The 23,660-nt window shown below is 52.9% G+C and overlaps 1 protein-coding gene across 4 annotated transcripts; it reads left to right on the plus strand.

Annotated features, from left to right (window-relative positions):
- Window positions 1-5,458: 5,458 nt before the first annotated feature.
- YIPF1 (Yip1 domain family member 1) lies at window positions 5,459-19,215 on the plus strand. 4 transcript variants are annotated; one of them, XM_031969080.1, is made up of 11 exons: window positions 5,648-5,776; window positions 6,919-6,980; window positions 10,042-10,123; window positions 10,420-10,583; window positions 10,994-11,074; window positions 12,113-12,200; window positions 13,560-13,676; window positions 15,593-15,759; window positions 15,991-16,173; window positions 18,315-18,436; window positions 18,635-19,215. In XM_031969080.1, exons 3-10 carry the CDS (start codon window positions 10,093-10,095, stop codon window positions 18,411-18,413), a joined length of 930 nt encoding a protein of 309 aa, XP_031824940.1. In that variant the 5' UTR covers window positions 5,648-5,776; window positions 6,919-6,980; window positions 10,042-10,092; the 3' UTR covers window positions 18,414-18,436; window positions 18,635-19,215. The 4 variants fall into 4 exon arrangements, with proteins under 4 accessions (XP_031824937.1, XP_031824940.1, XP_031824938.1 ...); XM_031969077.1 differs by lacking the exons at window positions 5,648-5,776; window positions 6,919-6,980 and adding an exon at window positions 5,459-5,639; XM_031969078.1 differs by lacking the exon at window positions 6,919-6,980.
- The last annotated feature ends 4,445 nt before the right edge of the window (window positions 19,216-23,660 follow it).

A 23,660-nucleotide genomic window follows, 5' to 3' on the forward strand; every position in this document is an offset into this window, starting at 1 on the left:
GTAAAGGTGGGCAGGGCGGGTTGGCAGGAGTGGTGGCAATGTGGCCATCACAGAGGGGTGCTCCAAGGCGAGGGCACGGGAGGAGGGCAGGGGGAGATGGGAAAGGCCTGGGATGGGGATGCCTCCCCTAGCCCTCTTTCCTTGGCCCCCTGCTGGGCAGACGGGCAAAGGAGATGGGGCTGCCTCCTTCCATCCCTCTTTCCTTGGCCTGGACAAAGGCTTGGAGGTGAGAGATTGAAAGGTAACCACAGGTTTTTTTGTTTTTTGTTTTTTTTAATTAAAGTTTTTATTCTCAAAACACATGAATGGATAAATTTTCAACACTCTTGCAAAACCTTGTGTTCCAATTTTCCCTCCCTTTCTCCCACTCACTTCCCTAGATGGCAAGTAATCCAATATATGTTAAACATGGTAAAAGTATATGTTAAGTCCAATACAGGCATATATATTTATACAATTATCTTGCTTTACAAGAAAAATCAGATTAAAAAGGAAAAGAAAATGAAAAAGAAAATAAAACACAAACAAAAAACAACAAAAAGAGTGAAAATGCTGTGTTGTGATCCACTGTTAGTTCCCACTGATCTCTCTCTGGGTGTGGATGGCTCTCTTCATCACTGAAGAATTGGAATTGATCTCATTGTTGTAAAGAGCCAGGTCCATCAGAACTTATCATCATATAATCTTGTTGTTGCTGTGTACAATGTTCTCCCGGTTCTGCTCACTTCCCTCAGCATCAGTTCCTGTCAGTCTCTCCAGGCCTCTCTGAAATCTTCCTGCTGGTCATTTCTTACTGAACAATAATATTCTATAACATTCATAAACCACAATTTACCCAACCATTCCCCAGGTAATGGGCAGCCACTCAGGTTCCAGTTTCTGGCCACTACAAACAGGGCTGCCACAAACATTTTTGCATATGTGGGTTCCTTTCCCTCCTTTAAGATCTCTTTGGGACACAAGCCCAGTACAAACACTGCTGGATCAAATGGGATGTACTGTTTGATAGGCCTTTGGACATAGTTCCAAATTGTTCTCCAGAATGGTTGGATCGTGCACAATTCTACTAACAATGTATCAATGTCCCAGTTTTCTCACAACCCCTCCAGCATTTATCATCATTTCCTGTCATCTTGACCAGTCTGAGAGGTCTGTAGTGGTATCTCAGAGTTGTTTTAATTTGCATTTCTGTGATCAATAGTGCTTCAGCGCACCTGTTCATATGACTAGAAATAGTTTTAATTTTGTCTGAAAATTATCTGTTCACATCCTTTGACCATTTATCAATTGGAGAATGACTTGAATTTGAGTCAATTCTCTACATACTTTTTTTTAATAGCCTTTTATTTACAGGTTATATGCATGGGTAACTTTACAGCATTAACAATTGCCAAACCTCTTGTTCCAATTTTTCACCTCTTACCCCCCCACCCCCTCCCCTAGATGGCAGGATGATCAGTACATGTTAAATACATTAAAATATAAATTAGATACACAATAAGTCTACATGACCAAACCGTTATTTTGCTGTACAAAAACAATCAGACTCTGAAATATTGTGCAATTAGCTTGTGAAGGAAATCAAAAATGCAGGTGGGCATAAATATAGGGATTGGGAATTCAATGTAATGGTTTTTAGTCATCTCCCAGAGTTCTTACCCTGGGTATAGCTGGTTCAGTTCATTACTGCTCCATTGGAAATGATTTGGTTGATCTCGTTGCTGAGGATGGCCAGGTCCATCAGAACTGGTCATCATAGAGTATTGTTGTTGAAGTATATAATGATCTCCTGGTCCTGCTCATTTCACTCAGCATCAGTTCGTGTAAGTCTCTCCAGGCCTTTCTGAAATCATCCTGTTGGTCATTTCTTACAGAACAATAATATTCCATAATATTCATATACCACAATTTATTCAGCCATTCTCCAACTGATGGACATCCATTCAGTTTCCAGTTTCTAGCCACTACAAAATTCTCTATATATTTTAGAAATGAGGCCTTTTCAGAACCTTTAACTAAAAAATGTTTTCCCAGTTTATTGCTTCCCTTCTAATCTTGTCTGCATTTTAACTTGACTTTTAATATAAACAAAATCATCTTTTTGTGTGTGTTCATTAATGACTTCCAGTTCTTTTTTGGTCACAAATTCCTTCCTTCTCCACAGATCTGAGAGGTAAACTATCCTGTTCTTCTTCTTCTTCTTCTTCTTCTTCTTCTTTTTCTTCTTCTTCTTCTTCTTCCTTCTTCTTCTTCTTCTTCTTCTTCTTCTTCTTCTTCTTCTTCTTCTTCTTCTTCTTCTTCTTCTTCTTCTTCTTCTTCTTCTTCTTCTTCTTCTTCTTCTTCTTCTTCTTCTTCTTCTTCTTCTTCTTCTTCTTCTTCTTCTTCTTCTTCTTCTTCTTCTTCTTCTTCTTCTTCTTTTAATTTAATAGCCTTTTATTTACAGGTTATATGCATGGGTAACTTTACAGCATTAACAATTGCCAAACCTCTTATTCCAATTTTTCACCTCTTACCCCCCCCCACCCCCTCCCCCAGATGACTATCCTGTTCTTCTAATAAGCTTATAATATCACTCTTTATATCTAAATCATGATCCCATTTTGACCTTATCTTGGTGGCCAGTGTTAAGGGGGAGGCAATGCCTGGTTTCTGTCACACCGGTTTCCAATTTTCCCAGTAGTTTTTGTCAAATAGTGAATCCTTATTCCAAAAGTTGGGGCTTTGGGTTTGTCAGACACTGGATCGCTATCGTTAGTGATTATTTTGTCCTTTGAACCTAAGCTACTCCGCCGATCAGCTTCTCTATCCCTTGGCCATACCGATCAGTTCTGACAATCGCTGCTTTGGAATATAGTTAGTGTCAGGCCTGATACAGCTAGACCTTTGCTTGCATTTTTTTCATTAATTCCCTTGAAATTCTTGACTTTTTGCTCTTCCAGACAAACTCGCTTATTTTTCGGGATCTGTAAAAGAATTTCTCGGGACTCTGCCTGCGGCACTGAAAAGGTGGGATTTTGATGTTATTTGTTTAATTATCTGTCGGACAGTTTTTGGTGTTATTTCTTTAATTATCTGTCGGATAGTTTTTGGTGTTATTTGTTTAATTATCTGTCGGATGGTTTTTGGTGTTATTTGTTTAATTATTATTTGTCGGATAGTTTTTGGTGTTATTTGTTTAATTATTATTTGTCGGATAGTTTTTGGTGTTATTTGTTTAATTATCTGTCGGATAGTTTTTGGTGTTATTTGTTTAATTATCTGTCGGATAGTTTTTGGTGTTATTTCTTTAATTATCTGTCGGACAGTTTTTGGTGTTATTTCTTTAATTATCTGTCGGACAGTTTTTGGTGTTATTTCTTTAATTATCTGTCGGATAGTTTTTGGTGTTATTTCTTTAATTATCTGTCGGACAGTTTTTGGTGTTATTTCTTTAATTATCTGTCGGACAGTTTTTGGTGTTATTTCTTTAATTATCTGTCGGACAGTTTTTGGTGTTATTTCTTTAATTATCTGTCGGACAGTTTTTGGTGTTATTTCTTTAATTATCTGTCGGACAGTTTTTGGTGTTATTTGTTTAATTATTATCTGTCGGACAGTTTTTGGTGTTATTTGTTTAATTATCTGTCGGACAGTTTTTGGTGTTATTTCTTTAATTATCTGTCGGATAGTTTTTGGTGTTATTTCTTTAATTATCTGTCGGACAGTTTTTGGTGTTATTTGTTTAATTATTATCTGTCGGATAGTTTTTGGTGTTATTTCTTTAATTATCTGTCGGATAGTTTTTGGTGTTATTTCTTTAATTATCTGTCGGACAGTTTTTGGTGTTATTTGTTTAATTATCTGTCGGATAGTTTTTGGTGTTATTTCTTTAATTATCTGTCGGACAGTTTTTGGTGTTATTTCTTTAATTATCTGTCGGACAGTTTTTGGTGTTATTTCTTTAATTATCTGTCGGACAGTTTTTGGTGTTATTTGTTTAATTATCTGTCGGACAGTTTTTGGTGTTATTTCTTTAATTATCTGTCGGACAGTTTTTGGTGTTATTTCTTTAATTATCTGTCGGACAGTTTTTGGTGTTATTTCTTTAATTATCTGTCGGACAGTTTTTGGTGTTATTTCTTTAATTATCTGTCGGACAGTTTTTGGTGTTATTTCTTTAATTATCTGTCGGACAGTTTTTGGTGTTATTTCTTTAATTATCTGTCGGACAGTTTTTGGTGTTATTTCTTTAATTATCTGTCGGACAGTTTTTGGTGTTATTTCTTTAATTATCTGTCGGACAGTTTTTGGTGTTATTTCTTTAATTATCTGTCGGACAGTTTTTGGTGTTATTTCTTTAATTATCTGTCGGACAGTTTTTGGTGTTATTTCTTTAATTATCTGTCGGACAGTTTTTGGTGTTATTTCTTTAATTATCTGTCGGACAGTTTTTGGTGTTATTTCTTTAATTATCTGTCGGACAGTTTTTGGTGTTATTTGTTTAATTATCTGTCGGACAGTTTTTGGTGTTATTTCTTTAATTATCTGTCGGACAGTTTTTGGTGTTATTTCTTTAATTATCTGTCGGACAGTTTTTGGTGTTATTTCTTTAATTATCTGTCGGACAGTTTTTGGTGTTATTTCTTTAATTATCTGTCGGATAGTTTTTGGTGTTATTTCTTTAATTATCGGTCGGACAGTTTTTGGTGTTATTTGTTTAATTATGCTTCCGATAGTTTTTGGTCTCCCACAATACAAGCAGAGGGTTTCTGACGTTCACTTCTGTGGGAAATTCTCTCCTCTCTCCGGGGTAACCACGTGCCGCAGGCCCAGGGAGGGTCGAGGCTCGCTCAAGGTCACGATGGCAGCACTTGGTGGATTCGAGGTCGGGGCCTGGATGCGAGGCCGATGTGGCTGCGGTTGTGGGGAAGCCGTGGGACCGCCCTGAGCCTCACTTTCTCCTTGGCCAAAATTAAGGCCTGGGGCTCGGGGCTCTCTGAGAGCGCCAGCCCCCAGGAGGAGGCCGCGTTGGGAACCCAGGCTCCCAAAGCCTTTTTTCTCCGCCCTCAGGGTCCCTTTCAGTCCTGGGCGGGGCCTGGGGATTCCGAGGCGGAGAGCGCCCTCTGGGGGGAGGAGGAGGGCGCTATCTTTTTAAGAAGGGAGGGACAGGAAGAATCATCTCGCGGCTGCGCTTTCGTTATCTGGGATGCGTCATTGCTTGCGGGGGCGGGGCCCCGGCTGTCTCGGGGGCGGGGCGAGAGGGGTAGGCCGCCTCCCTCTAGCGTTCCGGACTCCGGAGCGCGGGTCTCCCAGGGGGCGGGGCGCCTCCCTCTGGCCAATCCTCAGGCCCCGCCGAGGCGTGGCTTCCTTAATAGGCCGGGCCTCCGGAAGACCGGGGACGGCGAGGGGGAAGCGGGGGGGAGGGGCTTGGCCTTACTTTTCCGGGCCTGCGCCGTGGAGACCTGTCTCTAAGAGCGCAGTGAGGGCGGGGGAGGAGAGAAGGGAAACCGCGCCCCGCCCTTGCCCCGCCCCGCGCCACGCAGCGCGAGGCGGAGGCGGAGGCGGAGGCGGAGCCAGAGCGACCCGAAGCCGAGGCTCCCCCGCCCCGCGGCCCCCGCCCCCCGCCCTGTCCAGTTCCGCCGGAACCCGAGGCGCGGCAGGTAAGCGTTTGAGCCCCCCCCTCCCCCCCCCGCGGGGGAGGCAGAGGGACGGAGCCCCCGCTCCTCCCCCGACCCCTCGGCTACGGGGCTCTGAGTGCCGGGACCTGGTGCCGTCCGTTCTGGCTCTCACTGATGGGGTCCGTGAGGTTCCGCCAGAGGGTGGGGGCAGGGGTCTCTAGCCCACCCAGTCCGGAGGCGGGGTCCGAGGATGGGCCCCCTGTGCCTCACCCTCCCCACCTGTGAGCGGATCTGTGACCTTATGGACACCCCCCTCCCGGCTGGCTCATTGGGCTGGGAGGGCGTGATCCCCGTCTCAGAGACGAGAAGACTGAGGCTCAGGATCGTGGGAGACGACCTTGCCTTTTAGGCCCTCCCCTTTTGCACCTGTTGCCCCCCTTCCGCCTCCATGTCTGCGCTGCTCTCCCTTTCCCCTTTCTGGATCCCCCCCTCCCCTTGCTTACCTCCTTCCCTGCCCCAGTCCCTCCCCTCCCCTCCCCTTGAGTTTCCTCCAAGGCCCTTCCCCCCCCCCCCCATCACCTCCTCATAGGCCTTCTGGGATCCGCCCCCCCCCCAATCATCTCCTCCCAGGCCTTCACAAACCCCGCCCCCATTTTCGAGGTTTTCTCAGACCCGCCCCCCTCCCATCACCTCCTCCGAGACCTTCTCAGACCCCCCCCCCCCCAATCACCTCCCAGGCCTTCGGAGACCTCCCCCCATCATCTCCGAGGCCTTCCGGGATGTCCCCTCCTCCTCAGTGGGGGATCTCACGCCAGAAGATACTTTGTGGCTACTTTGTATCAGCTCTTTCTCCTGCCTGACTTATTAGGGCTTAATCTCCCGCGATAATTACAGAGGCTTAACAGGCACTGGGGCCTCCCTCCTGGAGCTCCCCCAGGGGGCCCGGGCCTGCCCACAGGCCTTAGAAGGGGGGCGTTCAGAGGGCGTCCGGGCTGTTGGGGATCGTGCCCTCCGAGGGGGCTGCAGAGCTGAGACCCCCAGGAGGCCGGGGGAGGTGAGGCTGGGGGGGAGGGGAGCAGCCCCAATGGCTTCATTACCAGAGATCTGGGGCCTAAGTCTGATTCTGGAAGTACTAGGGAGCCACTGACTATTAAGGGAGGTGAGAGCTTAGGAAAATCGCTCTGGCATCCCAGGGAGGATGCTGAGGGCTCCCTCTGAGCCAGGGGAAGCCACGGAAGGTTGCAGGAGAGGTGGAACCGTTAGGGAGTGTCGGGGACAGAGGGAGATTTAGACACTGACATCTCGAGTCCTGACTCCTCAGGAAGGGCGCCATAGGGTTCATCACATTGCTCTGGAGGGTCCAGGACGCAGTTACCTGGCCCAGTAAGTGCTTAATGGATGCTTGTTGATTGACATATATATAGAAAGTCAAAAACCCCTGCTCCAATCCACCTTCCTCCCCTATTTTATAACATTATTTTTAACATATTAAGAACAGGACACAGTTACTTGGCATACAGTAAGTGCTTAATAGATGCTTGTTAACTGACATATGGAAAGTCAAAAAACCCTGCTCCAATCCACCTTCCTCCCCTATTTTATAACATTATTTTTAACATATTAAGAACAGGACACAGTTACTTGGCATACAGTAAGTGCTTAATAGATGCTTGTTAACTGACATATAGAAAGTCAAAAACCCCTGCTCCAATCCACCTTCCTCCCCTATTTTATAACATTATTTTTAACATATTAAGAACAGGACACAGTTACTTGGCATACAGTAAGTGCTTAATAGATGCTTGTTAACTGACATATGGAAAGTCAAAAAACCCTGCTCCAATCCACCTTCCTCCCCTATTTTGTAACATTTCATAACATTGATTTTTAACATATTAAGAAATTTGACTTAAGATAGAGGAAGGCACAAGCTCTCCCTCCCTTCCCCCAGCTAAAAGCCCCTCCACCTCTAGCTGTCCTGACAAGTGGGCACGTCCCCTTTGGAAATTCCGTGGGTGCCTTTAGCAGAAGAGGCCCAGGCATGCCGTGCCCTCCGGGGGTGATGCTTTCTTGGGGCAAGAGTTAGATCCCAGAGCTTGAGGGAGACTAAGAAGAAAGAGACTGGAAAGCTCTGTGGCCCCCAGCCGTAGCCCCTTCCCTGCCCCCAACTCCCGTTCCCTCATCCCCTGTGTACCTTCACCAGTGGGACTGGGTCGTGGCTTTGTACTTCTGAATTGGAAGGACGGCTTAGGGTGACCGAGAGGAGGCAAGGGCATTTATTAAGCACCTGCTGTGTGCTAGGCACTGGGCTAGGTGCTTTCCAGATACCGTCTCATGTTATATAAAAAGTGGATTGCTGAAGGCAAAACTCAGACAATCAGGGCTCTGCCTCTGAGGTTCCTGGGACATGAGGAAGAGCCAGAGACGGGATGGGCCGGGGTCTTTGTACATTGGGCTGGGGGTGTCATTAGCTGTGGGAATGAGGAGAAACCCCCTCTCCCATCCAGGGAAATGATGATTGGGGGAGGCGGGGGGGGGCAGCTTCCTGGGGTCTGCCCAGGTCTGCCGCTTGTGGTCCGGGGTCCCCTCCAACAGGAGAGTCTGGTCTTGTGAGGAGCCGGCTTACAGAGGGGCCTCAGAGCATAGAACGTCAGAGCAAAAAGACTGTCCCCAGAGCGGGGGAAGCCCGAGCCGGGGGTCAGGGGACCCTTTTTTTATTTTTTTCATCTGGTCCATTCCCTTCATTTTACAGAGGAAACTCCACCGAGACTGATAAAGTGACCTACCCAGGGGCATTCGGTGCAGACTTGAAACTCAAACCCAGCGGGTTGTTCCCCCAGCAGCCCCTACCGACCATGGCTTCCCTCAGGGCCATGGTCTCTGTGTGGGGGGGCCCCCTTTGGAAGGGAGCCCCCTCTGTGCATCAGGCAAAACCAGTAGGATTACAAAGGAAACCAGTTGTAAGGGAACAGACAGCCCGAGCTGGGGGGAGCTTGCGGGCCATTTGGCCCCCGGGCATTGAGGGGGGTGGGGGGCACCCTCAGCCCGCCCTCCCTTCTCTCCTGGAAAGCCTGGCCACCCCCGGTCTTGCCCCGGTTATTTCTGGGGCTGGGATCCAGGCTTAGTCGCTGTTCCTGGACGGGCCGTGTCATCTCTCCCTTAGAACAGAACCTCCTGATGGCTTTTGTCTTTGCGCCCCAGGAGGCCGCTAGGGGGCCCTAGAGTGCGCAGAGCACTAGGCTTCTTTTAAGGGGCCTCCCTTGCAGAATTAATTCAAACCCAGCCTCAGACACTTCCTAGCTTCCTGTTTGCCTCAGTCGCCCTGTTTGCCTCAGTTTCCTCATCTGCCAAATGAGCCGGAGAAGGAAATGGCAAATCCCGTCTCCCCCGATCTCTGCCAAGAAAACCCCAGATGGGGTCTCGGAGTCGGAAGTGAGGGATAACGCTCATTGGTTCGTTCGGCCTCCTTCCCTCCGGGGCCTTTTTGGTAGGCTTTGGAGGGAGAGGGCCCGGGGCACATGGGAGAGCTAATCCCCGTTTTATTTTTTATTTTTTTCTCAACCGTAATTTATTTTTCCAATCACTTGTAAAGATCGTTTTCACCACTCATTTTGGTGAGATTTTGAGTCCCAGATTTTTCCTCCCTTGCTCCCTTCCCTTCCCCCTCCCCCATCTGATATAGATTGCGTAACTGTATTTTCCAAATCAGTCATTTTGTGAAAGAAAAGTCAGAAGGGAAAAAACACAAGAAAGAAAAAGCAAACCAGGAACCGAGACGAAAGTGCTGAGCTCCGATCCACGCTCCGTCTCCACCGTTCCCTCGCTAGATCAGCCTGGCGTTCTCCGTCCCGGATCTGTTAGAACTGCCTTAGGTCGCCGCAGGGCGGAGCAGGGCTGAGCTTGCTGTTTCCGTGTGCTGCGCTTCGGGTGGTCATACGTGGGGCTCTGAGACTCTGGTCAGAAATAGGAAGAACACCAAGTGATAGACCAGATGTTTGGCTGTTGGTAGTGGGGGGGCCTCCGGCGCTGTTTCTCCATAGATAATGTGACGGTGACAGATTGACAACACTTGATAGTTTTACCTCTTTTTTTTCTCTTGTTTTTCTTTTTCTTTTTTTGCTGAAGCAATTGGGGTTAAGTGACTTTCCCAGGGTCACACAGCCAGGAAGTGTTAAGTGTCCCTTGAGCACTAGTCCCTCAACTCAGGAGGGCTTGGTATAGAGCGGGCCCTATTGCAAGCTAAGAACATGCTAGGCGATTGATGAATTGATTGATGTCACTGGGCCTCAGTTTCCTCCCTAGGGAATAAATAACAGCTCCTTCCAAGGTGATTGTGGTCAAGGCATTGTATATACTTTGAAGGGCTTCCCAACTGCTGGCTTTTAAGATCACCCCATTCTTGAATTTTTTGGACCATTTACAACCAATTTTTCTTTTCTTTTAGGCCTCCCTGAAACCATTCCTTTTGGTAACTGGACAGGAACCTACTGGATGAATGGCAGCTGTTGATGACTTAAAATTTGAAGGTAATGACCTTCCGTCCACACCTGCAGGACCCCGACCTGGAAAGCCATGTGCCCGTCCACAAGCAGTCCCTGTACACTTAGTAGCATTTTTTTCTTGGGCAGCTCTTAGTGAGCGCCTGCTGTATACAGCTGCTTCCCGGGAGGTAGGCTAGCTTTGGGGATGAGGGCAGAATGACCAGGCCCCCCTCCTGGAGGCCCTTGCCATGCTCCGAGGCAGGCCCCTGTGCAAGGTCGCCCCCTCCCCAGAGTCCTTCAGGTGTAGTCTATTCCTCTCTCCGTGGGGTTCTCGTTTGCAGAATTTGGCGACTCGGCCAACCTGCTGCCGGCCTCCCAGGATGACATCGCCGTGACCATCGAGGAGCCCAGCCTGAATCCACCGGCCCCGAGGGGCCTCCCGAGAGGCCTGAGGAGGGAGGAGGACGAGGAACTCCTGGGTAACAGTGACTCGGATAAAACGGAGGTGAGGAGGCCGGCCCGGGGCTCTGCTGTGGCAGCAATGGCCGCAGAGCTTCCCCGGGAGCTTCCTGAGTGTCCCAGGCTGGCGTTAAATCGGGCTCAGGACACTGGCGCAGACTTGGAGGCTGGCGAGTGCAGCCCGTCCTCTGGGTCCTTTCTGATTTGGGCTCCTCTGGGCCTGGCTCACGTGACGGGAGGGGTCCGGGCCCCTGAGGCTCGGGAGGGAGCGTCCCCAAAAGCTGGGCCATGGGGGTGGCACTGGGGGGGCAGGGACAGACCTTGGCTAACGCAGGAGAGTTCTGCCCAGAGAGGGCCGGCCCCCAGGACATGGACGGGTCATGATTCAGCAGCCCCACAGGAAAGGGGGCCGGTCCCCGGGGGCATTCACCCAGTGCCTGGCCCCTCCTCCTGCAGCTCCTGGCCGCACAGAAGAGAAGCTCCCCCTTCTGGACGTTTGAGTACTACCAGACCTTCTTCGATGTGGACACCTGCCAGGTGGGTGCACAGGCTGCCCTCTAGTGGGGGGAGTGTGTGTGATGGGTGTGCTGTGTGCCCAGTACCCCGGAGAGCGGGCGTCTGGGAGGGCGCAGGGCGGCGGCCTCGGGCCTTGGGCGCCCTTGGCTGAACGGAGGAAGGGCAGCCGTGGGTAGCTGGGGGGGGCGGCCCTCAGGATGCTGGAGCCCGTTTTCCTGTTTTTGCCCGTTTCCCAATGGGTGAAGTCCGCTGCTGTCCCTTACAAGTTAGGGCTATAAAGGCCCGGTTTTGTCCCATCTGACTTCCCAGGCCCCGGGGGGTGGGGGTAGGTCCAGGGGCCCTGGCGTAGACCTGACTGCCCAAGCACGCCCGCAGCCCCCACCCCCCCCCAGGTTCCATTGCCCCCCCTCGGCTTTGGGGCTTTGCCTCTCGGTGCCTCCGGACGCGTGGGTGGCCTGGGCTCCGTGTGCGGGGGTTCTGGCCTCCTCGTTGCTTTGGGCCACTCAGGGTCTGCCCCTCGGGGCACTTCACGTCTGGGGCTCCCCAGGACAGAGAGATGAAACCCCAGGCAGTGCGAGGCCCCTGGGGCCCAGAGGCCCTGCTTCCCAGGAGTGAATGGCGGCCCGGGGTTCAGACCCAACCCCCCCCCCCATACACACACACCTGAGCTCGCCCCCTGCCCCAGACCTGCTCTAGCTGCCAAGGCCTTAGCCCCTCCCCCAGGCCCCATCTACGGAGGGGGCTCCTAAGTGCACCTGCCTCTCAGGGGTCCCAGTGGGTCATGGCAACGCCTCATCCTCACCCCTTGAACAGCATAGGGGTCACAGCCCAGGGGGGCAAGTGGCCCCCCAAGCTCACGCATCTTGGGCCCCAGCTTTCGGACTCGGCCGAAGCTTTTTCCCACTGTCCTCAGTCAGTCTGATGCCTTTTTAAAACTCCTGTGTGTGCGGCCCTGTGTGAGGCCCTGGGGGTAAGGGGAGGGTCAGGTCAGGCCCCCGCCTCTAGGTGCCCCCAGAGGCCGGTTCCTCCTCTCACCCCAACCCTGTCCGCTGCTTTTAGGTCTTTGACAGGATCAAAGGCTCCGTTCTGCCCGTCCCCGGGAGGAACTTTGTCCGACTGTACATCCGAAGCAACCCAGATCTTTATGGTGCGTTCTCTTCTGTGGGCGGGGTTATGGGGGGGGGCGGCTTCTCTTGGGGGGTCTGGAGGCAGTGCCCTGGCCCCGGGAGGACCTCGGTGGATGGGGCCTCCCGGAGCCGTCCTGTGCAGTCAGTCCTGGAGGGAGACCCCGTTAGGTGTGGACAGGGGGTGGCCAGGCCTCAGGCAAGCCGCCAGACTTCGGGGTCTCAGTCTTTCCTTGGGGAAGGGGGAGTAGGACCGGGGTTCTCCAAGGTCTGCCCGTGACCCCGTTTCAGGGAGGGCAGGGTGCTTCAGTGTGGAGCAGACCACAAGGATGGGGTGGGCGGCAGGGTGGGATGGGGCGGGCGCAGGGCACCTGGTTCACATGTGGGCTCTGTCGCCTGCAGCCCCAACCCCAGGCACTAAGCAGGCCCGAGGCTGGGATTTCTGGGCATTCCTCCCTGGCACATTGTGTGAGCTGGGAGGCACAGACAATGGTCATGGGATTTCCATGCCCAAGGACAGGAACCAGGCGCAGCAGTTATTAAGTGCTTACTGTGTGCCAGGGCAGGGCTTAGACCTTGGGGACACAAAGAAGGGCAGAAGAGCCTTTCCTGTCCTTGGGCATGGAAATCCCAGGCAGGTTACACTGAGCTCACAATCTGAGAGAGAAGGGCTTAGCAGTGAGGACACTGAGAAAGGGCTCCCGCAGGAGGCGACATCGGGGCTGAGTCTCCACAGAGCCGAGGGCATCGGGGCCTTCCTGGGCACGTTGGAGCCGGAAGGGAGAACTGAGAGCCTGAAGGACTGGCGGCCTCTAGCCCAGCCTGCGGGGAGGCCCTCCCAGCATCCTTTGTTGGGAGACCTTGAGGGAGGGGGAGCTCATTCCCTGCTGAGACAGCTCCCATCCTGGCCCCGAGCTCTTTGCAGCTTCTTCGGCTGTTCCAGTTCTGGTTCTGGGGCCGAGCAGAGCCCAGATCAGCCCCGGGCGCCCTGAGTCTGGCTGCTTCCCTCAGCTGCCAAGTGGGCATCCGTGCAGGGGATGGCCCTGGCTGGGCCCGGCCCCAGAGGCCTGGACTAGGGCCCTGCAGGGGCCACGCCCTGTCAGCCCTCCCACTGCTGGTCTCCTCAGCCCTTGTGGGGGTCTCCCTCCCCCCTCCCCTTCAAGGCCCATCTCAGGCACCAGATCCTGGGGGACCCCTTCCCTCTCGTGGGGACTCTGGGCCTGGCTCCAGATCAGGCTCTGGCCCCAAAGAGATGAGAACCTCAAGTGAGTGTCGGTTTTGTCTGAATTCTGGGCTGGTCCCGGTCCAAGACTGGTGCTGACTCTGTGTGTGAGTGTGTGTCTGTGTCCGTGTGTGCTCCTCATGCTCTGCCTCCCCCACAGGGCCCTTCTGGATCTGTGCCACCCTGGTCTTTGCCATCGCCATCAGTGGGAACCTCTCCAACTTCTTCATCCACTTGGGGGACAAGACTTTCCATTATGTCCCAGAGTTCCGGAAAGGTCAGGGAGTCCTCGTGACTGTTGGGGGCATGGGGCAGAGGGGCCTCGAGGGAGCTTCGCCTGGGCCAGCCCGAGCGGTTCTCCCACCAGATTACTAGAGACCCCTGTCGGTAGCGCCGGTCCAAAGCCTGGACGGGGGCCAGGCCTGGTCCAGCAGTCACAGGGCCCAGTCCGGCAGTCATAGGGCCTGGTCCGGCAGTCACAGGGCTTGGTCTGGCGGTCACAGGGCCCAGTCCGGCGGTCACAGGGCCCAGTCCGGCGGTCACAGGGCTCGGTCCAGGGGTCATAGGGCCGGCTGTTTGCCTGTGGAGGCTTTGGGCCTTCACCCAGTCAGTAGGATTTCAGTCAGTAATCATTTCTCAAGCACAAAGGCAGAGAGAACCAGTGTTTTATTTCTTGTGCTGCTTCAGCTGGGGCCGGGGCTGCACCCACATGGCCTGACCTGGGATTGCACACTAGACCCCCTCCCTCCCCCCCAGGCTCACAGACCTATTCTGCCGACCTCTGTAGCTGCCTCGGGCTGGACAGCATCTGCTCCGTCTTTTGGGGCGTTCTGTGCTCTCAAGTTTGTTTGCAAGGGTCCTCAAACTACGGCCCACGGGCCAGATGCGGCACAGCTGAGGACGATTATCCCCCTCACCCAGGACTAGGAAGTTTCTTTATTTAAAGGCCCACAAAACAAAGGTTTTGTTTTTACTTTAGTCCGGCCTCCAACAGTCTGAGGGACAGTGAACTGGCCCCCTGTTTAAAAAGTTTGAGGACCCCTGGTTAGAGTTTAAGGGAGTTTGGAGCAGTTTGGGGGAGAGGGGGGTGAGTTCCTGCCTTTCCTCCGCCATCTTGGCTCTGGCTCCCAAGCATTTATTTCTTAAGCAACTACTCTGTGTTGGGTCTGGTACTAGGAGCTGAGGGTACAAAGGGAAATAGGAGACGGAGCCTTTCAGGCTCACCATGAGAGTGACCTTGTCAGGGGGCTCCTCTCCTGCTCAGTGAACTCTTCTGACTCCCTCTTGTATGGAGGGTCTGACCCCAAATCCTCTGCTTGACATAGAACACTTACTCACATCCTCGACATTCATACATAGGGGGCAGCTGGCGGGGCGCAGTGGAGTGAGCACCAGCCCTGCAGTCAGGAGGGCCTGAGTTCAAATTTGGCCTCAGATACTTAACACTTCCTGGCTGTGTGACCCTGGGCAAGTCACTTAACCCAATTGCCTCAGTAAAAACAAACAAACAAACAACAACAACAAAAAAAAACACATGCATTTGTAAATAGCCATATTAAAAACCACCTTTCCTCCCGCCTCCTGAGGTGCCTCCTGGGCAATTGTCTGCTTTGCCGGCTCCTAGTCCCAGCTCTGATTGGACACTGAAAGTAGGAAGGACTTGTGTTGGGGTCATTTCAGCCTTGTGCTCCTCAAGAGAGGGGAGGAACAGGGGCAGGGGGAGAGAGGGAGAGACAAGAGAGAATTAGAGACAGGGAGAGAGAGACAAAGAGAGAGAGACAATAGAGGGGAGAGGGCAAGGGAGGGACACAGAATGAGGGAGTGAGCATCCCTCCCTGGCCCTCTGGGGCTTTAGGAAGGGGAGGAGGCTCAAGCTCTGGAGGACCCTCTCTCAGGAGTTGTTCACCCTGAGCTCAGACACTGTTCTGTGAGCTGGTGAGAAGGCCCCTTGGCAGCCTGGGCACTGCCATGACTTGTTTGAGCCATCGCGGCCTGCTCTGGCTGCCCTGTGGGCGAGGGAGCGGCTGCCATGGGGACTGTTGGTGCCCTTCTCGGTCGAGTGCCTGCCCACGTCCCTGGCCCCGCATCCCTGGCTGCTTTCGGCCTTTCCTGGGGGCAGGGCCCGGCCCGCAGGCAGCCGTGGCTGGGGCTGGGACTTGGGCAGGCGCTCAGATGGTCGCGGTGTCTTCCCAGTGTCCATCGCGGCTACAGCCATCTACGCCTATGCCTGGCTGGTCCCCCTGGGCCTCTGGGGCTTCCTTCTGTGGAGGAATGGCAAAGTGATGAGCATCGTCTCCTACTCGTTCCTGGAGATCGTGTGCGTCTACGGCTACTCGCTCTTCATCTACATCCCCACGGCGGTGAGTGGGGCCCCAGGAGAGTGCTGGGCACGGGGCGGGAAGGCCCAGGAGCAGGGCTGGGGAAGCTCCACAGGCCAGGCTTTTTCCCCCTTTAGGTGGTCAATGGTACCCCAGTTTCAGTATCACTGACCTCAGTGAGTTTGGACCAGTGATGAGATCTCAGGTGGGACTTCCTGGGATCCCAAGGGCCACCCTCAGCTCCCCCTGAAGGTTTCTCCTTTCTGCCTCCAGATCCTGTGGATCATCCCCCAGAAGGCCGTGCGCTGGATCTTGGTCATGGTTGCCCTGGGCCTGTCAGGCTCCGTGCTGGTGATGACCTTCTGGCCCGCCGTCCGGGACGACAATCGGAGGATTGCCATTGCCACCATGGTGACCATCATCCTGCTTCACACGCTGCTGTCTGTGGGCTGCTTGGTAAGGTCTAGGCCCTGCCCCTTTGTGGTTTCCAGGTTCCACCTGGGGCATGAGTGCCAGGGACTCCTGGAAGGTGACAGTGGCAAGGGCCCCAGTGGTGCTCCATTCCTCCCCAGAGCACATAGACAGAGGGCTTGCCTTGTCCCGGGGGGGGGGGGGGGGGGGGGGGGGGGGGGGGGAGGGAGAGAAAGTTGTGTGGTGCAGGGCCCCTTCCCCCTGTATTTAAGACAAAGTCAGGAGGCTGCCTCTTTGGTCAGGTGACTTTTTACCTTGGTACAGGCCCAGGGGGCCTCCAGGAGGCACTACCCGTGGCCTGTGTCTTGCCCAGGTTTACTTAAGGGTCTGATTGGGTGAGGGGTAAGCACAGGAGAGGCCCCAGCCCAGGAAGAATGGGGTTCCAGGCCTGCAGGAGCAGCCAATAAGGAGAAAGGGGGTGGGACCCCAAGCCTGGGAAGGGGATGCTGCTGGTATCCCTTACTCAGCATAGGGCTGGTGGGATTCAGATTCAGGCCCGAGGGCCCTCTACAGCTGGGCCTCCCCTTCCCTGTGCTCTCCTGGTGCCCCCTGCTGGCTCACAAGGCTGGGGAGTGGCAGCCCACTGTCTGGGCTCCCCCTCTCCCCCTTTCTAAGAGCTTTCTAAGAGCTCAGGCATTGGTGACCTGAAGTGTACAGGAGCCCAGGGTCAAAGGTGGGGGTTGGGCAGCAGAGCCTGAGGTCTGAGCCTTGGGCCCCCGGGCAGTCCTCTGCTTCCCCTGCTGGCTGAGGAGGATCTCGGGCTCAGAGGTCCCCCAGCTCTGGCATCCCAGTTGGGCATCCCTAGTTCCTTTGGAACGTTCCCAGGGAGAGGTTTGGTGCTGGGCACTGCCAGGGAAAAAGCCCTGGGACTTAGAGGATCAAAGGCATGTCTGTGGGCAGCCCCTCCCTCCACTCTGCAGGACCCCTTCCCCCCTTGAAGGGGAAGAGCCAGCTGCAAATGTGCTCTTGTAGCGCTCTCTGGAGATGGGGGTTTGGAGGCTGGGCCAGAGTGGAAGATGGTGGGCGTGGCCATGGGCATTTAGAGCCTGGCACTGCTCTGTGACCTCCTCCATGGCCAGGCAGGAGCCTGAGCATCCAGGGGGGGGTCCTCCTGAGGATAAAGTGCTGGCTAACCCAGAGGCATGGACAGCAGAACTGGCCGGGCATCCCAGTGGGTGGCGATGGGGGGGGTGCCACTCTGTGACCTTTGTAGAACTTCCTCCCTCACACCCCATTGAGGGTCTCCCTTTCTGCAGGCCTACTTCTTTCCACCTTCATTTGATTTTTTTTTTTTCATTAATTCCCTTGAAATTCTTGCCCTTTTGTTTTTCCATATGAACTTTGTTGTTATTTTTTGTAGGTCATTAAAATAGTTTTTTGGGAGTCTGATTGGTATAGCGCTAAACAAATAGATTATTTTAGGTAGTATTGTCATCTTTATTATATTCGCTCAGCCAATCCAAGAGCATTTAATATTTTTCCAGTTGTTTAGATCTGACTTTATTTGTGTGGAAAGTTTTTTGTAATTTTGCTCATATAGTTCCTGACTTTCCCTTGGCAGAAAGATTCCCAAATATTTTATACTGTCAGTAGTTACTTTATATGGAATATCTCTTTGTATCTCTTGCTGTTGGATTTTGTTGGTGATGTATAAAAATGCTGAGGATTTATGGGGATTTATTTTATAACCTGCAACTTTGCTAAAGTTATGCATTATTTCTAATAGCTTTTTAGTAGAATCTCTGGGGTTCTCTAAGTATACCATCATATCATCTGCAAAGAGTGATAGTTTGGTTTCCTCATTGCCTACTCTAATTCCTTTAATCTCTTTCTTGACTCTTACTGCCGAGGCTAGTGTTTCTAATACAATATTGAATAAAAATGGTGATAGTGGGCAACCTTGTTTCACTCCTGATCTTACTGGGAAAGGTTCCAGTTTTTCCCCATTGCATATGATGCTTACTGATGGTTTTAAGTAGATGCTCCTGACTATTTTAAGGAAAAGTCCATTTATTCTTATCCTCTCAAGTGTTTTTAATAGGAATGAATGTTGGATTTTATCAAATGCTTTTTCTGCATCTATTGAGACGATCATATGGTTTTTGTTAATTTGATTATTAACATAGGCCTACTTCTTTGATGCTCCTGAGCTGGATTATCCTTCCACCATCACCCCTGCTCCTACTCACCAGTACACAACCAGAGTGGTCAGTGCCGGGCACTGAGGGTGCACCTGGGGACAAGGACTGTAAGTGCCGCTACTGTTCTTCGGGGTGTCTGAGTAATCCACACAGCTTGTGGGCCCCAAGGAACCCAGAGTCCCCTGAGCTCTCAGAGGAGATGAATAATGTCTCATCTTTTCAGATGGGAATATGTTGAGCAGATGAGGGGAGGGATGGGGTATGGAGACTAGAGATGGCGACTTTTGTTTATATTCTCAAACCAGAAATCGCTTGGCATTGGCGCCTTTCGAGTCCCGTCTGTTAGCCTGCCAGGGCAGCTTCACTGGGGCCGGCTTCCCTTTTTGCCTCAAACTTCGGGATCTCAGCGCTGTCCTGGGCACGGCTGCCCCGCCAGGCCCTGTCCACTGGGGAGCAGGATTTCTGCTTGAGCGTCTGCTCCTCCGATCAGAGTGATGGATGCCTCCCCCGGTGCCGCTGTGGCGGAGGTGTCCGTCTCCTTGGGCAGGAACAGGAGCTGTCGTGCTCCCCAGGCTGCTGGGGAGGAATAAGTGTTCCTGACCCCTCTGCTCACCAAGATCACCCTCGCCACGGACATCAGAGGGCCGCCAGGGCCCCGGGTTCTGGGCTTCTCCCTGGAAGCCGTTGGCCCAAACCAGCCAGGGCTGAAAGGCTGTGCGCTCCACCTCCTCCTCTTAGAGATCAAGGGGCTTGGGCCCAGGCTGGTGCAGGGAGTGGCTCAGGGCTGCCCGGGCGGCAGAGCCAGGCTCACACCTAGAACCCTGGATTCTGAACCTCAAAGCAGACGACAGCAGCACCAATAAAACCCAGACACTGAAAAAACTCACATCAAGATGCATTTCTTTTCCCCCTTTTGGTTAATATTTCCCGGTTACATTCAAAACAATTTTTTTTACATTTGTTTTACAATTGTTTTAAAATTGAAAATTAAGAAACCACGTTTTTTTTTTCCCCCCAATTAATGGAAATGTCCTCTCCCTCTCACTTCCCAGAACCCTGGACAAAAAGCGACAACGAAAGCTCTTGTGACATTTGGCCCCTCCCCCAGCAGGAGCCTCTCTCTCATCCTGAGTCCCTGGGAGCTGGCGGGGCCTTGGGGTGGGCGATCAGTGTAAAGAAAATTCACTAGTTTTTTTGGTTGTCTTTTTTAACATCATTGTAATTTCCTCCCTTTTTCTTTCTCAATGGGTTCTCATGTACAAGTATCTTTTTTCTTTTTTCTTTTTTTTCTGAGGCACTTGGGATTAAGTGACTTACCCAGGATCACACAGCCAGGGAGTGTTAAGTGTCTGAGCCAGATAAGAACTTGGGTCCTCCTGACTTCAGGGCAGGTATTCTATCCACTGTGCCCCTAGCTGCCCTAAATAACATTTTTTTAAGACAAAAAAAATCAGGGAAAAAAAAATGAAAAGGGCATAAGTGAGATACAGTAAAAATGTCTGCAAGCACTGCCCCCCTCCCCCTCCCCGGGGGTGCTTTTCCCACTTGTCCATGGAGCAGGGTCCGCTGATTTTCCTCCTTTTTCTGGCCATGGCTGGCCCCAGTGCACCAGTTCCCATGTCCCTTTCCTAGCTGTGGCCTTGGCGGGCTTTGTGGTGGCTTGTGCTGCCCTGGGTCCCGCTCCCTCGGCTCAGCCTCTGTGCGGGTGGATCTCCCCGGGTGCCTCTGAAGCCCCCCCCCATCATTTCTCGGGTGTGCTGGCCAATCCCTTTGCTCCCCGAGCTGTGACTTGTGCAGTCGGGCTCCCCCTCAGCCCCCCTTGTTGAAGGGGAATGGTGGGACGCAATGTGGCAGCATGTTACTGTGCCATAAAAAGAGATGTGGAAGATGGATGCAGAGAATAATGGGAACAGACACCGGGAACAGAGCCCAATTATTAAGCGGCTGGAACCTTTGTGGAATTCTTCTTCTAGACAACCCTGGGAAGTGGGTGCTATTATCCCCATTTTGGAGATGAGAAAAGTGAGGCTGAGGAGGGGGAGTGACCTACTTAGGGCCCCACAGCTGGGAAGTATCTGAGTGACGATGGGAACTCGGATCTTCCTGCATTATGTTGTCTAGCTGCCCAGCTGACGCCAAGTGAAGTCAATAGAACTAGGAGAACAATATATTATATACACGGTGATTGTCACGATGTTGATAGAACCAACAGCCCCTCAAATAATAAAATGGATGGTTGGGAAAACTTCTAAAAAGGAATGAACCGCCCCCCACTCCTGTGGAGGTCAGAGGCCACAGCTGGGGAATATTACACATAATTAACCAATCTTCACTGGTTTTTGTGAATTGTTTTTCACTTCCTCTTTTTATTTTGACTTTTTAAAAAATAGCTTTTTATTTTCAAAATATATGCCTAGTTTTCAACACTCGTCCTTGCAAAATCTTGTGTTCCAAATTTCTCTCCCCTCCATCCCCACCCCTTAATGGCTGGTCATCCAGTACAGGTTAAACATGCAGTTCTTCTATACGTATTTCCATAATTATTTTGCTGCACAAAAAAAAAAAAAAAAAGCAGACCACAAAAGGGCAAAAATGCTGTATTGTGAACTACCCTCAGTCCCCACAGTCCTCTCTGGGTACAGATGGCTCTCTCCATCACAAGATCACTGGAAATGGCCTGAATCACCTCATTGTGGACGAGAACCACGTCCATCAGAACTGGTCATCACATAATCTTGTCTGTGTTCAATGACCTCCTGGTCCTGCTCACTTCCCTTAGCATCAGTTCATGTAAGTCTCTCCAAGCCTCTCTGTCTTCATCCTGCTGGTCATTTCTTGCAGAACAATAATATTCCATGACATTCACATACCACAGCTTATTCAGCCATTCTCCGACTGATGGGCATCCCCTCAGTTTCCAGTTTCTGCCACTACAAAAAGGGCTGCCACAAACACTTTTGCACACTTGGGTCTTTAACCTCCTTTAGGATCCAGGCCCAGTAGAGACTATTTTGATTTTTTAAAAGAAATTCTGTGTCGTAAAGGACGTCTCTCAGGGTGGGATTGGGGGGAGGCTTAGAAAGAATTTGAATCAGATGAAAACAAAAGAGAGCAATGAAAACATTCCTTCCTAACGTGCAAGGAGAGGTTCCTGGAGGAGAGACCGAATCGCCTGCAGTGGCCCAGGCAGCACCACCTGGGAGTAAAGCAGGCGCCCACCTTGGGGTGTGGGACCAGCTCTTGTGGGTCCACACTGGGAGTACGGCTGGGCCCTGAGACAAGACGGCTCTGGAGCATTCCAGGAGCAGGGAAAGTGTTCCCCAAACTGACTCGGAACAAGGCAGAACCGAACCAGGGAAAGAATAACAATTTAAATGGAAATCACCATTAGGTGCCATTAAATTGTCAAGATCAAACTTGTCCCCGGAGAGAAAACTCGCCTCTCTCCTTCACGGAGGCTGTGGATACACTGAGGTGACGGTTGGTTTTTTCCCTTTGTTATCAGCTGGCTGCTCAGCAGGAGAGGGCAGTGGGGTGGGATTTATTTGGAAGGAGCAGGGACACGAACCACAAATCCGCAATGGCAAAGAGCCCGGCAGGGGGTGCTCCTTCTCTTGCTGGGGAAGAGGAAGATGGCAGCCAAGGGGGTGTTTGTGCTGGGGTCCGGCAGGATGGGCCACGGAGCCCAGGTCACGTCAGGGGAGAAGCCGAGGTGATCGTGGGGAGACGGGAGCTTGACTCGTCCCAGGCCACCCAGCTCGCGCGACGCCCAGCAGATGGGAGTGAGAGGTCTATTGGGGAACCGGAGGAAAACTGGGTTCTAGGACCCCAGAGAGGATGCGGGGTGGGGCGGGATTCCGGCGAGCCTTCTGGTCTTGCTTCCTGGATTAAGGAGTAATGGAAGACGAGGCAGGGGCAGATCCTCCGGCCCCGGCTTCTGGATGAGACTGTGCTGGAGATGGGAGACCGGAGACCAGCCAGCTCCCAGATAAATACTGTGCAGCCCCCACCCCTGCTCCTGCCCAGGACAGGCAGCCTCCGCTTCCCCTTCCCCCCCTCGGCCTTCCAGGCTGGCCGCTGCCTTGGCCCGGGCCCCTGACTGCTTGTTGGAGATGCTCCCCAGCCCCTGAGTTATGGATCCTGCTTCCGGCAGGTGGGCGGCTCTTCCGCCTACGTCTCCAGGCTGGGGGGGCGGCCGGGCTCCCTGAGGGTCTGGCTCTGGTGGGGCTGGGCTTGGGGTCTTGGGCAGCCCGCTGACTCACTCGCTGGTGCAATAAGTACCTCACACGAGGCCCCGGCTCCCTGCGCTCGTGTTTCAGGAAAGCCCAGCACGGGATGGGAGTGGGCGGTGAGCGTGGCTGAGGCCCGAGGGCCGGACGTCCTGCAGCCTGGCTGGGCGCCTCTCGGGCTCTTCTCTCTCTGCCCCGGCCCGGATCCCTCGGGCCCTTCTGGGCCCATCCCTGGTCACGGGGGTGGGACGCAGTTAAGAGTCCGCCGTCGGAGGGCACGGTGTGCTGGGTGGGCGTGCAGGTCAGGGAGCCGGGGCCCCGGGACGGTCCCTTCCCGGCTCCCCTTCTGCCACCCTCACAGTGAAAGGGGCCAAGGAAGCCTGGCACAGGGGAGCGCCCCAGGGGACCGGCCCAGAGTCGGGCAGAGCCCCCCACCCCGGTCACTTGTCTTTGCTCGTGTAGGCCCGGGGCCTGGGGCAGGGCTTGGCAAGGACTAGGAACTCAACTCCTGCCTGCTGGTGGGCCCCGGGAGGTCGGGGGTCACTGGGCAAGCAGGCCGGCTTCCTGGAGGGGGAGGCACTGAGGGAACCGGAGAGCATCATGGGAAGGGTGGGAGGGAGGACCGCAGGCGGGGAAGCCGGAGGCACCCTTGGCCCAGGAGGGGAGCCCGCATAACGTTCTTCACACACGTCCCCGGGACTTTGCTTCTGGGCCCACAGCAGCCCTGGGAAGTGCCGGGAACCGAGCCTGAAGTCACGCCTCGGGTCCCTGGCAGGGTCCCAACTCCGGCCTTGCTGACACATCCGGGCCTTTGCCCTCAGTACCTGGGGCTCCTGGGGCCCATTCTGGCCCGGAGCTTCCTGCGAGGGGACGATCCAGGAGGCTCCCTGCAAGGCAGCGCCAGGGCCGCCGCCGTGTTTCCTCTCCGGGAACGGAAGCCGGCCCAGGGCAAAGGCCGCGGCTTTTGGCTTCGCATTCCCAGAGCGTTACATACAGCAGGCGCTCAATAAATGCTCATTGAATGACTGATTCCGATCGCGCTCCTCCGGATGCTCTGCAGTCTACCGGTGACTGACAGACCGTCGGACAGACGGCAGGGGGT

This window comes from Sarcophilus harrisii, chromosome 4 (assembly GCF_902635505.1).
Source record: "Sarcophilus harrisii chromosome 4, mSarHar1.11, whole genome shotgun sequence".
NCBI lineage: Eukaryota > Metazoa > Chordata > Mammalia > Dasyuromorphia > Dasyuridae > Sarcophilus > Sarcophilus harrisii.